Source organism: Ascoidea rubescens, assembly GCF_001661345.1.
Source record: "Ascoidea rubescens DSM 1968 unplaced genomic scaffold ASCRUscaffold_7, whole genome shotgun sequence".
Classification (NCBI taxonomy): Eukaryota; Fungi; Ascomycota; class Saccharomycetes; order Ascoideales; family Ascoideaceae; genus Ascoidea; species Ascoidea rubescens.
Window position 1 is genome coordinate 133,974 of NW_017962919.1, and position 16,976 is coordinate 150,949.

General features: G+C 31.7%; 2 protein-coding genes across 2 annotated transcripts; one reads left to right on the forward strand and one right to left on the reverse strand.

Annotated features, from left to right (window-relative positions):
• Positions 1–120: 120 nt before the first annotated feature.
• Positions 121–1,035, forward strand: ASCRUDRAFT_76031 (uncharacterized protein). Its single transcript, XM_020193314.1, has one exon. The coding sequence runs from the start codon at positions 503–505 to the stop codon at positions 668–670; it is 168 nt and encodes a 55-aa protein (XP_020046950.1). The 5' UTR covers positions 121–502; the 3' UTR covers positions 671–1,035.
• An 8,949-nt stretch (positions 1,036–9,984) lies between these two features.
• On the reverse strand, positions 9,985–10,323 carry ASCRUDRAFT_70540 (uncharacterized protein; the record flags this gene model as incomplete). Its single annotated transcript, XM_020191808.1, has 1 exon — positions 9,985–10,323. The coding sequence occupies one exon, from the start codon at positions 10,321–10,323 to the stop codon at positions 9,985–9,987; it is 339 nt and encodes a 112-aa protein (XP_020046951.1).
• Positions 10,324–16,976: the final 6,653 nt, after the last annotated feature.

Sequence of the window (16,976 nt, forward strand, 5' to 3'; positions counted from 1 at the left end):
GGAAGTGGGCTAGCTCATATAACGTCGGGGCAGCGGACCGCTGACCAATACTGAGGAACGGAATGTCAATAACTGGCTGGCTATAACAAACGATTATCAACAAAAGAATAGTATTGAATGGCCCGTCAAAGTCAATCGACAACTACTCAAACTCACTAACTTGGAAAAGATCAAATTGCTCAAAAGTTTTCGCTAATCCACTAACGATCACTGGATTGAAGAAAAAATTGCAAAGCAGCTGATATTGCTAGTTGTTGCGTCAGTTGGATTCTGGACAATGGCTATATTTTGTATTTTAATCAAGTTAAAACTAACGACGACGGAAAGTAGTTGAGAAACAAAACTCGTTTTTAGAACCTCAATTGAATCAACTCAAATGGTGGTGATGAAAATATTGGTGAAGTCGCTGCACAGATCTACAAGTTAATACTAGCCATATATGATAGTATTTGACGGGTTTCAACATCTTTCTTGGGTAAATGAAATTTAATTTCATTTTGGGATGTCGAGGAAAATAGCTGAAGATTTCAACCACATTGACGACATGGATCCTCATTTAGTTCTTGACCCTGGCGCTGCAATCCTTTCTACCAACTACAATTGTCTGCTATCCAACATCAATCAAGCATTCCAATTTTTGAAGTCAATCATGATGATTTTGGCAATCTAAAAGTTCTGTTGAATTTGGTTAGGCAGGACGATTGAATAGAAACTTCACGCTTAGTGCGCCAAGAAATACTTAATTACTTCGAACATTTGCTGAAGCAAATTCACACGCTAAAATTGTCAAACCGAAAACGTTCTTGATGATCATCGATGAGACCTTGGCGGATCAGTTTAACAGAAACAAAAATATCAATTTTTTCTACTAGACATCTGTTGACAGAAAAAATATTTCTAAGAACAGCGTGGTTCAATGTTATTTATAATGAAATTGTTGATTTCGCATTTGATTAATTCAAAGTCTTATGAAATAGTAAATAGTGGAGAGACACCGTGAATAATCTTTCCGAGCATGCCAACAGTCAATATCGGTCCAGAAAAAATCACATTTCAAATTATCTAACAAAATGAGAGCAGTCGTAGTTAGAGATTATATCGCTGGTCAATCGCATTGCCCAATGGGCAACCTATATGGCTGTTAAAACGTAAATGTATTTATTGTAAATCGTTCTAAACAATAATTGTTGACTATAATTTAGTCTGTATTTCGACTGAATCTTGTTTTGATAAACATCTTCAATTATATATCTTTTGATAAATACAAGACCATATAAGTCAATAAAAATTTATTAAACATTCAACATTTCAAATAAGTAGTAATGTTGGGTCAAATGATTTACTTTAAAGTATGACGTAAACCATCGACAATTACAGAAACCGTCTTAATGTATGAAAGGGTTAAACAAAGGAATATATCCGTATTGCTTCGTAAAATTTATCATTGCAACTTTTGACAAATAATAAATGAAGTATAAAAGAAGAATGAATGTCGTTTATTTTTAAAAGAAGAATGATAAATATATGAATGGAATATCTTCAAATAAAAGTAGAATGTCCGTAACGAAAAATTGATAAAGTATAAATATGAAAATCAAATGACTTTCACTAATAATAAATACAATCAAAGTGAATTAATGGCAACTGAATTCATATACTTAATTTTCGTTTCAATTCTGAAAAATAAAAGTTGTCGAAGTAACAATTATGGCAAACGAGGCAATTGAAATGAATGTGAATATAAATTCTAAAGTAAAACATAGAAAGGTAATTAAATTGATTGTTCTCGCGCACACAAATTGTAATTTCGGTTGTAATTTCAACAAACAAAACCGAAGTGATTTGATAATCTACCAATAGTTTGAATTGAATTAGCATCAATTAAATTGGTAAAGTGGTACGCGTCACTGTATTTTGAATTGTCATGACCGAGTAAGATATGCTGATTAGAAATCGGTTCTCCAATAACATGATAGTAAATTTCGACGTGGTTGTATTGTTTAACTTTGAAGCTGTATATCTTGAATTATTTAAAAAAGTATTTGATTGATGAAATTTGATATCTTACTGATTGCTATTGAGTTTTTGATAACATACTGCTGTAAAATAACTTTGGATGGATGTAACCACTATTGAAAAAAAGAAACATTCAGCTGCTGCGGATATTTCAAAGAAATCTAATAAATGTGACTCAAACATTTATCAGGATTGTTAAACGTGGAATATCTTGCATTGAGGAAATGTCTTACAATATGAGGAATTTAAACAAAAAAACCGATTTTTCTATATCATTCTAGAAGTTGTTAATTGAATTACTGTAAGAAAAATTAGATAATGGTCAAATGTGAAAATAGATTAGCTTTTGCTAATGGTAGTTAAAATTTTAATGTAAAACTGAAATGACATACTCCAACATTGGATAAAGTTAAATGTAGAAATTTAATTATTCAAAGACGAAATGAATCAAAAATGAAAGTAATGAAGGATAAGAGTTCAATTGAAGTAATCATTTGTCAAAGTTCGGAAGCAGAGGTTGCGACACGACAAACTGTTGAAAACGTGGAAATTTCAAATGAACTCAAAAAATAGTTAGAAAATGAAAAATTTCATGCTGATGAGATTGAGTAATTTCACTTTTTTAGAAATTGTAATTTCTATTGTAACTTGATTCAAATTAAATTGTTTAATTTAACATTTTGACAAGAGTTTGATCTTTAGTTCTATGAAGTTACTTGATAAGAGAGTGAGTGACATTGTCTTCTGTACTGTTAGAAGTAGATTATATTTTCCTATTCCAAATAAAATCTTTATTGAGATGGTACGTAGTATTGATGTGGTTGAATCGGCTTTGTGAATAAGGATGGCAGTATGCAGCTATCAAATTTTGCTCTCTTTGTCTTTTTCATTTTCCTGTAATTTTCGTGTTTCATTCAAACTAGATCTGTTGCGACGATATTCTTTTTTACCTCCTCTACATTAAGTATTGAAACTGAAACAACTTTTATAGGATCCTTGACTATTGTTTCTTCATCGTGTTATAGATTTCAAGATATGTTATTCGGTTATCGTATTTCAGCTTCATGTGATTTTAGTAAAGAATATGCAGATACGATGCTTTACGTTGTTGTGAACGATTATGATGTTTTAATTGAATTCATTGCATCTCAATATTATTTTTCTTAACATAAATAATTTTGTTCGAACATTCAACATATTTCTGCTCGGACAATCTAGAAAAATTTGTTCTTTTCAATTTATTTTTTATCTCCAGCATGAGGGGCCCAAATAAAGCCCACATTTCTAAACAATTTTCATTATTGGTAATAGTTACACAACATAAAGATATTATCCGAAACCAGATACAAATAAATCTTATGTTGAATTATATTAATAAATTGGATGATAAAAGAACTTACAATGTTCAATGATTTTAAAAAATTCATACGGTCAACTCAATCAATGAAGATCAATAGGTCTGCGACGGGTGCTGATTGGTCCTTGTTTACAACATCGTTTACCACTAGAATTGCTAACCTCGCTGATACTAAAGGTTTCAACTTGATTGGATTCACCGCTGCTACTAACGTGTGTTGAAGTCCAAAAGGAATACCTGATACTGTTGACCCAATAATCGATATTGCTTTTGAGTCCAAAGTGATTGGAAATGATGATGAATACAGTTGTATCGAAATTTTGATTTTGATAAATCTAAAATCAACGAGTATAGAAAATTCAGAAAAGGTTGAGTTTCTTAAGAACTTATTAAAGCCATTAGTTGATCCACAAAATCATATTGAATTCAATAGGCACATTAAAATGATTTCAGCTCATTATCCACGATGTTGAGTTAGTACTTTCTCTGCTGCTTTTCTCAATTTAAAACCAACGTTGAGAAAAAATAACTTTGAATCAATAGTTTGAATGGCATCGCATTTGAACTTAGTGAAAAAATGCCACCATTATCAAATCATTGCATTCTCAGAGAGATTCATGACTGAAAAGGAAAAAGAGTTCCAAACAAATCATCAGAATCAGTTTAACAGAGGAATGGCATTGAGGCAGGCAATACTATGCGAACTACAGTTAACTGCATCAACAATGGTGCTTTGGTGAACCTCTCTAAATTGCCGAACACCAAAAAGATATCATCTCTATCAAAGAATTGAATTGATTCAGAGTGCAGTTAACTTCAAAAATATCTTTGAAAAAAAATAGAAATCAAAGTCTGAGGGGGCTAAATGAAATGTTGATCATTGTACAGTTCAATTGGTTCTCGTTTCAGGTGAAGAACTTCATTATGTAAGCAGTGCTGCACTGAGTCACTGTCCGAAGGACGGAACCACTTCAATCATTAGTGACAGTGCTGTTGATATTCGTCCAACTGAAGCAGCTGTTATTGAATGTTGACGCACACAGTAAAATTGCAGGCTGTGGACAAACCCACCAAGTAATATTCTTAGTTTTGCTAAAAACGCTGAAAATAGTTGGACTCCTCTGGTTGAAAAAAGCATAATATCAAATATCTTAGATGATTTGATAATGCTGAGTGGAGGAAAATCAATGAATTTTGGTTCGTCAGTTTGATATCAGTTCAAAATGAGATGCTGCTGAACACTGAGTGTGATTTCCATCGAGATTACAAAATGCATGGTCATTGCTTTTTTAATGACATCAATACCATAACATAAATGAACGCACTCCTTGCAAACTTCAAGCCCATTAACTCTAGGAGAAACTTTCATTTGGTGTCTAAACAAAATGCAACGTTTAAAGTATCACAACTGAAGAGATTTAATTGCCTGGCACAATATCTCTGAGGATGTAACTGCCCAATTATTTGTTCTTATAAATTGAATGTTGGATCCTTGAATCATATTACATTGTTTGTCAAGTCTTTCGTTCAAATCAGATGCGGCTCAATAATTAATTAATTCTTTATATGTATTGCAAAGATTACCTTGTTTCACAACTAGATCATCGTGCTGTATCAAAGCAGATAATGAATTTAATACAAATATGTTTAAGAGTTTCAGCAAACAGAAGGGTAAATCAGAGAAGTCACCGCACCTCATTGCTCCATATCAAATAAAGAATTGATAGTTTGAACAAACTAGCCCAGAACAAAAGGAACAGCCAAAATTGATTTTAAAATTCGAAATCAAAACTGGAACTGGCATTGAAACATTTGATCGTGATACAGAATCATATTCCCATAACCAAAAGCTAAAGATCGCCAATAGAAGTGCTTTGGGAAATTTCAGAGAATGTAAAATATTTTAGTTTTTTTGGTGCTTACATGTTGACAATTATTCATAACGGCAGCCAAAAAATGTATAAGAAAGTCATTAACGGCTCATTGTGTGAGTTGAGTTTACCACACCAAATTTGTTCTATTGTGGTCAAGAACTGCAGCAAAAATATTCAAAATAATTTGATTACGATCAGTAAATCAATTCTAACATTTGGTTCAAATAATTCAAAACTAGTTGTAATTGCTGAAGCTTAAAAGCGCTTCAAAAATAATTTAGCAGTTTCTCGAACCCCCTATTATTTTTAGATTGTCCTCTACCATTGAACTCAACATTCAAGCTTATCAATAATGAAAAAAATATTGAAATAGAAGAAGCATTTCCCAAAGACATTGCTTCTTCCTCTATGGCCAAATCACCAAAAAAATTACAATGGAAGGCTGTTTATCTTTTTGAGGATTTGTCCAATTAACCTGCTACTAATTCAATAAATGAATCAACATTAGTCAATGGTGTGGTTGCGGAAAAATTATGTGATTCTGACAACAAATTAACGGTCAAACTCAGACGAACTATGTACAATACCAAACATCCTATGAGCCACCATTTGAACATGATACGATATCGTTTTAGCTGAACACTATGCTTTATTAGTGAGATTGGTGACACCTTGGATCGTTTGAGAACTTTACCGATTTCCAATGAAGCTGAAGCTCAACTAACCGAATATCTTCCTAGCGTAATTGAACATATATTTGGAGTTTCACTATACTGAATGCATTTTTTTGTGGATGAAGCGGCGCATTTACTGCTATCAAAATCAAAATTTATCGTTCCAACATTCTTCTAAGATCTTATAACAACGCCACAATTTTTAAATTGGTTACCTAATATGGGAAATGAAATAGATTCGATTGAACAAAGCGATGTTTATTTATTTGTTCCACGACCATCAGCAAAGAGCAAATTACACAAAAGAAAATGAATATTTCAGGATAATCTTAAAGCAACTGGATCTGAAAAATATACGGCAAGATTAGGTGAAATACTTTTTCAGGATGAACTTCGCCATTAGTATATTGATGCATATTATCCGGTTATGAACAATAACACTAGAAGATTGGCGCATTAACTAGCTGGCTTTGACAACTTCAATATCAGCGACTTGGATGCCAAGCCCGCTATCTAGAGTTGAACAATATACTCTCCATTTCATTTTGATTCTCCTGCGAAAACTTTTTCATCAATGAAAAAGGGTTAAAACACGAAAAACGGATTTTACTGTTTGAAGCAAGGCCCATTAATTTTATTCAATACAATTAAAGATGTTCTCAAAGGCCGCCATAGCTGCTCATGAAGTTTGTTGGATCCATCTTTAATCCACAATTTATGTTGTTCAATGTGCATTTACGTTCAAGATATTTTATTTGCCGGGAAATCAACAAATGATATTGAGATAGCAAAGCCATTACTTATGACAATCATCAAATAACAGATGTTGAATCACCAAAAATAGTTGTTTGAGTTAATTTTGAGCAGAGATAAAACGGATATAATTTTTCTTCAATAGGCTTTATTTGAGAGTTTTAATTGGATTGATTCGCATAAATATTAAAAGAAGTAAAGACGTCTTTTGCGGAAGCATTTGGAAATGCTGTTGAGCTAACCATCGTAGTTGCTATTGATTATCTGAAGCATGAATTGATTTTTGTCACTATTTATCTTAACCAAGAAACAGTGAATTATGCTATCTCATTTTGGGCATTCAGGTCAAATCAGACATCTTGTCAGTCCATTAAAACATCATTTATCTGGTGTTTTCAGTGTGTTACAATATGTTTGTCAATCATTTGACTTGTCAACTCATGAAGACGATAATGGCACTCAATTAATTCATAGTTATTTTAAACTTCTTCACAAAAGTGAATATAAAACAAATAAAATTATTTTCTGGAGGCACTTATTTCCCTAACAGATGATAGTGAGTGTGGTTGGCAAATGATATATTCACAAGAAAATGTCAAAGGGGCTACTTCACAGCGTGAAAAAGGATCTTGCTTTTATGGTCCTGTAAGAAACAATCACTTGTTGCGTTGTCTTGTAGTGAAAATAAATATTCTTCTTTCACTAATCCAATGTGGAGTTGATTATTCTTTCAAATCATAGTAGATGACCTAAGAACACAAATGGCTTTGATATATGAATGTGATGATAGTCACCTAATAAGTCTTTCATGACATCCTTACACGCATACGCAATCGAAGGCTATTGATTCTATATTTCATTTCATCGGCATACTTATTCTTAATAGGGAGAGAAAAGTGAATTATACTATGATGAAAGACATGGATATTGACAATTGGTGCAAGGTCGGCGATACAACTACATTTGAAACAAATGATAAATTATTCAATTAATTCCGATTATTTTGATCAAACTACAAGCTGAATTCGAATTATTTAGAAAGTGAATCAGATCATCTTAACATCTTTCAAAATTTTCAGTTCAAAATTATTCATCGCTTTGATTCTATCTTCGATAATCACTACAATTTTTGGTTACTGAACATATTCTTTTTTGATTTAAACCAATGATAGTTTCATCAAACTTTCAAGTATAATTACTTCCAAGATTCATTCTTTTATCGTTAAGTTATTTAATTTATACGTTTAGCCATAAGTATTTTCAGTTAATGTAATCCCATTTATAGAGTTGAAATTCATCAAATTTCAGTTGGAGAAACTGACCTATGATCGTTTACTGTTTGATAGATAAATATGTTAGTTTGTTCAAGTTTCTCATATTGCTAAATTCCGTTTCCAACTCCTCAAGGATTACTGTTCACATTCCTGATAATTTTTCTTGCAACTTTATTTTCAACTGCGATATAACAGGTAGAGGTAACGCATTATTTTCCAAATCTGTCTTAAAACAGTCGACAATTATTTAACAGAAATATATAATTACAAGCACAATACAAAAAAATTAAGTATTAAATCTTTGTGCTGAATTAGATAAAGAAATATTTTGAAATATACATTGTTAATTATTAACAAATTTTCGCAGCAACAAAATCTGATTTAATCTCTGAAATATGTATCCAACACAGAGTATTTTTTTGGCGAGCAACTTCTCTAAAAAAATATTGTCCACTATTGAACTATTTCTAGTTTTGAATTTTTTCTAGTTGGGATTTGATTAGAACTGACGAAAAACTTTCAGAATGCTTTAATGAGCCTTTGATAGTACTACGGATGTATTTATTAATAGTTAAAGTATTCATTTGATTGAGAGAACAGTGACTATTGCTCTTGCGAAATTTTACCAAAATACGTTTACAATTGAGAATTTACTTATTTTGTGCTTTTCTTGCGCTCAACAAACGTAATTTATTTAACTTTTCACATTCACCGACAATGTCAATTGCATTGAAAATTAATTGCTTGTTTCCTTTAAAGCGAGCATTGTCACCTTTGCTTTCTTTAAATTTGAGATTGTATTTTGTAAATATTTAAATAGGAAACTGATCAATATAATAATATACTCAAATAATTGTCTTATCGTTTAAATAACATATTCATATTGGATCACTCTGAGTAATTACAGTCACTATTAAAATAAATATACTATTATCTGTTCTGTTGATATGTAAGATATAAAATGGAATTGATAAAAATCATTTCTTTTAGATGTGAAAAGGCAAGTTTCTAGATTTAGAATAAAAATTTTAATATATGTGAGATATAACCGAACAAGCATATTCCATTATCTATTCCATTATGAGAACATAATAGACCATTTTTGCATCACTTTCGCTGAAGCTGGATAATGTTACGTTTTACAAATACAGTATGTTTATCCTCTATTTGATACAGCTCAACTATCAAAATAAACTATCATCAAGCCTAAAGTCATATTTATTGAATGAAATTAGAATGAACTTTTTGATAAACCCACTATTGATTTAAATCCTCCAAAGAAAATATGGTGAAAATAAATTTTTCAAAGCTTGGTAATTGCAATGGATGTAAAACAACAATTAAAGAGTGAAATGCTTGAAGGTTGTTAAATTTATTTTTTTGTTTTCAGCACAAATTCTAATTTAGATCGAAACCCGTTCAAAAGAATTGGAATTAATTTGATATCCCAACAACAGTTTGATATTTAGTTCTACCAACTAATTTTTGAATGAATCATTCTTCCTTGGTTTTCTGATAGAAACACTGAGTTTGACTTTCAATTAACAATAAGTTCTCCAATATAATGATATTTAATATCAATATCCAAAGATTGAATATGAGCATAGGAATGGTTTCACCATCTCAAATAATAATTAAAGGCTGATTGATAAATAATGGATGCTAAAGGATTTAGCTCCACTAATATGTAATTAAGAAATAATCCATTTTTGATTACTTGGGACAATAAAACATCTTATGCTTCAGCGGAAGAGAATGCAATAGATGATAGATTCTTTGCGAACCACCATAGCAAGTAAGTTTCTAGCATTGCCAAAAAGCCAGTTTGACGTTTGCTTGTGATTTTATCGCTTGCCCAATCATCGCCATCAACAACTGTTAGTGCAAAAAGTATCTCTAGAGGATAACTGATGACTGTTGCATACTCTTTGTTGTCATCAAGTCTAAAGGCTATATGATTTAGTTGAATATTATTACTATAATAATGAATGCACAAGTCATTTGTTTGCAAAGATATTGCAACATTCAGAAATACCCTAGTAACTCATGTTTTGATGGTCTAACAAAATGTCTGGTTCGAAGTGATTTTGCATAATGATATCATGTATGACAGTAGTATCCTTAAATAGGAATGTGCCACGAGTGGATTTATATTGGAAATGATCCTTTTCATTAGGAATTGTTGATTCAACACCATTGATTAATCCTTTCGCCGAAGGTGCTTTAAATTCTTTTAATGCTTGAGCTTCGAAATTCGATAGAAACTCCTTAGTTAAATCTATTGAAAAAGTTTTGCATAAATCATTTCTCTGCTTTAAATAAACTTCAAAAGACAGATTTGAGGATGAATTATTTTCTTTTGCAAATTTGTTCATGAATAATGATTTCGCGTTGTTAATCTCATCATTTGTGTTGCCCGCAATTAAATTATCATTAACGAAAGATAATATTCAAGTAATCTATTCGAACGGAAATGGTACCAACCATCTTTGAGTGATGTTATTGCATTTGTTTGAGCATTAGTGACCATATTGATCAGAATAACTTGGGCTTGTCTCAAACAGTACAATCCCATTCTTAATTTCTAAATCTTTCTTTTTAATGTAGATGATGCAGCATGAAATGCAAGATAAAGTGGATCGACTACTGTTCCATTCATGAAAGCTGTCTTGGCATTGAACTGGCAGATATTATAGTTGTTGATGCCGGGTGATAGAAAATGTTATCGTAATGGATCATTTTCTTGGCGGGAGCTTAAAAATGAATATAGTAATTAGCAAGTTCGATGAAAAATGTTTTTCATGTGATATTGCCTTAAGTGGTTGAGACACGTCAGCTTCATCATCAACATTGAATGGCTAATTTCCTTTCACTATTTTGGTCATATTTGATGTCGCTGAAACTAAAAGTTAAAAGTCATCTTATTGAATCCAATTCATTTGATTTTGATTTGGGGATAAGCCCCAACATTTCGTGGGCCTACTTACCCATCAGAGTATAATGTTGAAATCATAGAGTTGAATCTTCATACTAATGTATTTGCTTCTCTTTGAACAAAAAGAAAGGTTGAGTTTCCTGAGAGTTTTTTAATTATTTCAATTTTACCTGGGAATTAATGTGGTGGTTGATCTTCAATTTCTTGACAGCCAGTAAAGATATCAATGATTCAAGTAGTAATCATTTCCACTGTTAGACAAAATTATTCTGTTGAAATTATATCTTTCATTCATGAAAAGATAGTTCCTTGCTGTTTTGGTAATTTTCTGTCTTAGTCGGTGAGTAATTTTAGATTTGTTACAAGAAACGTAAAGATTGATTGAGTGGAGACTACAGACTATTGTTGTTTCAACTGTAAGAGTATTAACTGGTTCATTGGTGAACTCTTTGATATTAAAACGAGGATTCATTTGTGACTCTTCTACTAAGGATGGAATAGCGAAATTACAACTTTTATTGTGTAATGGTTCTCTCAACTCAACACACCTAATTTTATTGATAGTATAGCATGTATGCTCCAGCGTTCCAGTTCAATCGAAGAATGTTAGTTTGTTGGAGAGTAAGTGAGCTAAAAATAAACGGGTTTTTGGGTCATTATTTGCAACTGCTTTTATTCAATTGATAGAAATAGCTAGAATTGATTTGTCCTTCGAAGTGAATTATTTTGGAAAATCTTTTTGCCGTTCTTTTCCAACATAAAAGCAATTTTGGTTCAGGAATTGAAGGCGAAAAAAGGAAAATTGTGGACTTTCTCGAAAATTGTTTCTATGAGATTATGAAGGAATGCAAACTTTAGAGTACATAATTCTCCATCAATTTAAACGCTTTTTGCGCTGCGTTAATGAGGTGCCATGAAAATTCATAATTCTTTTGTTTTGCAATTCCATGGAGCAAAAAGATAAAACGTTCAATTAGACTTTGCAATATTGTTTTAAAACCCAAAAGTCAATTATTAACTCGTTCATTGTGAATGTGATGTGTTCATTGAAAATTCATTTGTTCATTTTGAAAGGATGAATGAGTTGAACTGACTTCATGGATGTAATTTTTTTTTCTCCAAAGATTTTAAAAAGATTTGTATTGAATTCATTATTGTTCTTGATCAACAAAGGTGAATTAATTGCGAAGGTATGTAATCTTTGAAATATACATAATTATTCTATTTGTGGTTCAGCTGCTTCGCACATGATCTAGTGAATATTGAAAGGAATAAATTTCATTAGCTTGAAATTTTCACTTTACATTATTTTTCGAATGCATAAAGAATACTAAGATCGCAACAATTGTTGCTTCTGCAAAATCTGCTCTAGGGATTTAGGCCATTGATATACTTTTCAGAAGAATAATCTTTATTGTTTCGTATTATAATCGTTCTTAGTTAAAGTTATTTTATTTTTGCATTTATACCTTACCTATTATTTCTTGATGAAATTTTTTTTTTACAAATGAACTTTATCAATTGTCAGTTAATGTTTCCTTCATCATACAATAGAGCCCTTTCACACTTCAGCTGAACATAAGCAAATAAGTTCGTTATCATCTCATGTAAGAATCTTACCATTTGATTAAATTTCTTCAATTCAAAAATTGCTTTTCATTTTCCGGTGAGTGTTGGTTTTTCTTTTAAAATACTTTTTTCTTATCAATTCTATTTTTTTTATTCATTAACGATAGACCAATAATTCTAAATGTTTCTAAGTGCAGTTTAGAGTTATCTAGCGCTGTATTATATAAATATATAGTTAAAACAGCGATACAAATAAACTTAATAAAAAATTATATTAATGAACTAGTTATTGAAGAGTTTACACTATCCAATTTCAAACGATAAACTGTAGGGAATCTTTACTTTGCACAATATTTCATTTTCGTCCAAATTTGGACAATGATTGAATTAAGTTTCACAAATTTATTAAATCTTTTAGATTAATGCAGATTGAAAACTTTGGGACTGGGGCGCTATTGCCCCCATTACAGACTTTGCTCACCAAAGGAGTCATTAATTTTTTTCATTTTGTTCAGTTTAAGTTAATGAAATTCGTGGCTCCTATTCATGGGATTCAAACTTCAAGAATATTTGCTGGTATCGTTGAAAATATAATCAAAGGGGGGATTTAATCTAAGCAAAGTAGAAAAAAGATCAAAGACATTGGTAATGTAATGTTCATTCAAGCCAATGAATGATTCATGGACAAATGAAATTATGAAAATGATAAGCCTCTTACCACGTTATTTGATCCATGAGTCATTGAGTTCAAATTCAACCAATTGTTCGAAAGGATTGAGATCGATTTAGGTCATGATGCAGCATTTCTATTTATTGCTGCCAATGCTGCGCATCTTAAGAAAGAAACCAAAGACTTGGCAAACTAGTTTAGAAAAAGCGGTTTGGCGAGCTTCGCTTTCGAAGAGAGTAATAAATGGCGCCATTATAAATTAATGGCATTTCCAGCGATATTAGCCAATTAAATGAAATGATTACCAACAAATTGATCAAAATCAATTGAACTCACGTCAGATCTTGAGGAACGAAATCGTTTCTTGAGTGAGCTGCATGCCCAGAATGTGGACATTTTGGTGATCCGAGCAAAAATGGGAGAAGACCAAAAATACTTCAATCTTACGAAAAGTTCAGTCAATTGAGTGTGCCGATTAGTTCGAAGTTGTTATTCACAATGAATCAAAATCAGAATCCGAGGAACGTCATTTAGCTGTGATCATTTGCATGTTGTATATGTTCTTGATTCAGGTGCACAACTCATGTTGTAAACTGTCTTGAATATTCAGCTGATGAAAAAGATCAGAACATATTATTCAAGGGAGTGAGTAGTAACGATATTCTCACAATCAAAAAAACTGTTAATGATGGTTTTTCAAAAATATCGGATGTCAAGCAAATTCCAACCTCAGACAGCAATAAAGTTAGTGTTTCTAATTTGCTCAAAGCTGGTTTCACTTATCATAATCAACCAATGAAACTATTCATCGACAAACATGGTCTGATCATGGCTGAGTGCTAAAAAATTAATAAATTATAGTTGTTAAGTGCAAAAGGAATAAAAATTGATTTTGCTTTGAACCCTGAATAAGACTTGAAGCGCATTGACAACCATCATCGCCATTCATTTTGAATCAAATAATTGTCGTGACGATGAGTGAATTCACCCCTGCCGACTTTACAATTGCATAAAAGCCTCTTGAAATGTGTGCTTCAGTTGTAAAAACACTACAACTCTCAAAATTTATAAGATCAAAAACATTAATTATTGGGCAATACCTTTCTGCCTATTGTCATATTTTTAATAATGGTGTTCATAAGTTATTTGTGGCGGAGTATGAGTTTTATTTCATTGTTGGTCGAGATCTCTTATATATATTTGAAGCAACGATGATATACTTTGAACCAATGTATTCTCAATTGTTTTCAAAGTTAAAGAAGTAATGTATTCAATTATATTTAATATTTGTATTGTGTTTCTAGTAATATCTTGATATAAAATAAAGGTTTGATAATTATAAAACTACATAGGAGAATGATCAGCTATCTCAGTCGGGTTTATTACAGGAACGAAGTGAATTTGAAAGGGATGATATAGCTATTATGTAAACCGGAAAAGATCTACAATAAGAAATACAATCTTGGAGTATGAGTAATTTGAAAATAGAAACAATTGCTCTATGGTATCCAAACAATTCGTAGCTGAATAACGTTAACTGAAATTGGATCAAAATCACTTCCCAAGTTGATTAATTTTCACTAAACATAAAACCGGTTTGAATGTAAATAAAACCGCACTTGAGCAAATAATGGTAAAACAATAAAACAAATGTAAGTTGAAAGTTTTATATATATATCGTTAGCTCATATCCTGCAAACAAAAGAATGCAAAATGGAAGAGCTTGAAAATTTGGTAATTGAAATGAATGTGAGAATCTTTGTAAATTAGAATAATTCAAGGGAATTAAATTACTTCCTATCACTGTTTCACGTTTTGTGATCTACACTTTAATTTGAGCTGAACAATTGGAATTAATTTCATTAATTAGCAGGTGTTTTAAATGTACCGTGAGATGCGATCTTGGTAGAAATTTCTGCCACATTGGCTTTCAGATGGAAACCGCAAGCTTCTTTTCCTTGTTAGAGACAACTTTTCAAATAAAATGATATTCCTTATCAATATGGTTTTATCCTCTACGTGCATAGGAATTGGAAAATACCACCTGATAAAAAAGATTATCTCCATATAGACAAATATCACCACTGTTTTTTCTTGGGTGTTCTGACTTGTATTTTAACCATATTCCCCAGTTCCTTGCTTAAAATGATATAACTTCCTCGGCTTCAGTAGTTGACAAAAAAACTATGAATGACTATTTGAGGCCCATAGAAGCGAGGAACCATTTGTCGTTATAGCATAGCCACATTGTCATTTGCTTTACATTTTATCACTTCCCCAAACGTTGTTACCAACAACTGCTAAAGGAAGAAACGGCCGACAATGGTAATTTTTGATTGTTGAATATTTTATTGTGTGAACAAATCTGAGATCAGTATGATTGAATTGAATATTAGCATTAATGTAATCAATGGTTAATTTATCTAGATGACAAACATATTCTAACATATTGAAATTACCAGCTAAATGATGTTTCGATGGACTCACTAGACATCGGTATAGAAATAATTCAGCATATCAAATATCATATCTGACATAATTGACCAGAAATAGCAAAGGGTCACCAATCGATTTATATTTTCAGTAATGATAGCCATCAACCAGTGCCGATTGAACTTCATTTAACAATTCATTAGCTAATGATATTTTTAATACTTTTATCGGCTTTACGAGCCATTTACATTGAGTTTTCTAAATCAGGGTAGTTAAAAAGTGTTTTATCAATTACTAGTTTCTTCAAAATCAGTTTCAAGAAGGAATTCTGGATACTCTATATCTTTCATTGCTGATTTGCAAATTCCAAATCTTTCTTCTTTGTGCATATCTTTCTTTGTTCTTCGGAGATTAAGATATCTTCAGCGCAAATCCGCATTAAGCAACTATAATTGTTGAACTAAAATGTATCTCAGTACTTTGGACAGTACTTACTGCTTACTCTAAGAAATTGTTTCATTGAAATAGAAACAATATGTAGCGCTTGCTCTGACCCCCATGCGTTTTCCTTTTTAACTACTCGACGTTTTCCCAAAATGGGAATATAGCAGCAGGAAAATCGGGCTGGACTGGATAGTTTCCTGCTCCATTCATCAATCGTATCCAATTATCGATTTGGCAGATATTGCTGTATTTGACGGCTGCTGCAGAGTGTCTTAATTTTAATATATCGCATTTGATAACTGAAAAATGGAAATCATGATCGTTAAGGCCAAGTTCAGCAGGAAATCATTTTTCAACAAATCAATCGCTGATCATCTCACGGCCATTGGTTTCATGTTAAATATTTAATAACGAATTTGTTTTTGTTATTTCCATTTCAACCCACGTTGGAGCAATTATCGATGAGATATCATTTTGCAAATTAGAACTATTTTTCGTTGCCGTAGTTTCTAATCATCCTGATTCTTGTCGGTTGTGAACACATTTGCCAATGACGTTGCAATGATATATTTTAATTTTTGATACGAATAGGTGAGCTCCATTAATATCAAACAGGCCCATCCCGCTTTGTCAAGCACCGCTATGATGACTTGTAGCACCTTTCATGAATTTCGTTGGTTGATCTTGAATGTCTTCAACCAATGGTGATGATTTTTATAAATTCAAGTTAGGATCTATTTCTCTCTTAAAAAGAATTAAATCGGTTGAAATTCATCTGTTGTTGTTGAAATGATGTTTCTTAAGTCTCTTGGAGTTCCTCTTCGTTGGTCTGAGTATCACCATAGATGAGGCGTCAGGTTCTCGTAGTTGAAAGAGACCGAACTACCGATTCATGTCGATTCAGTAATCGAATTAGTCACAAGTTCATTGAAAACGATTTCAATAAATGGACTGGAAATCGACCGTGATTTTTCGGT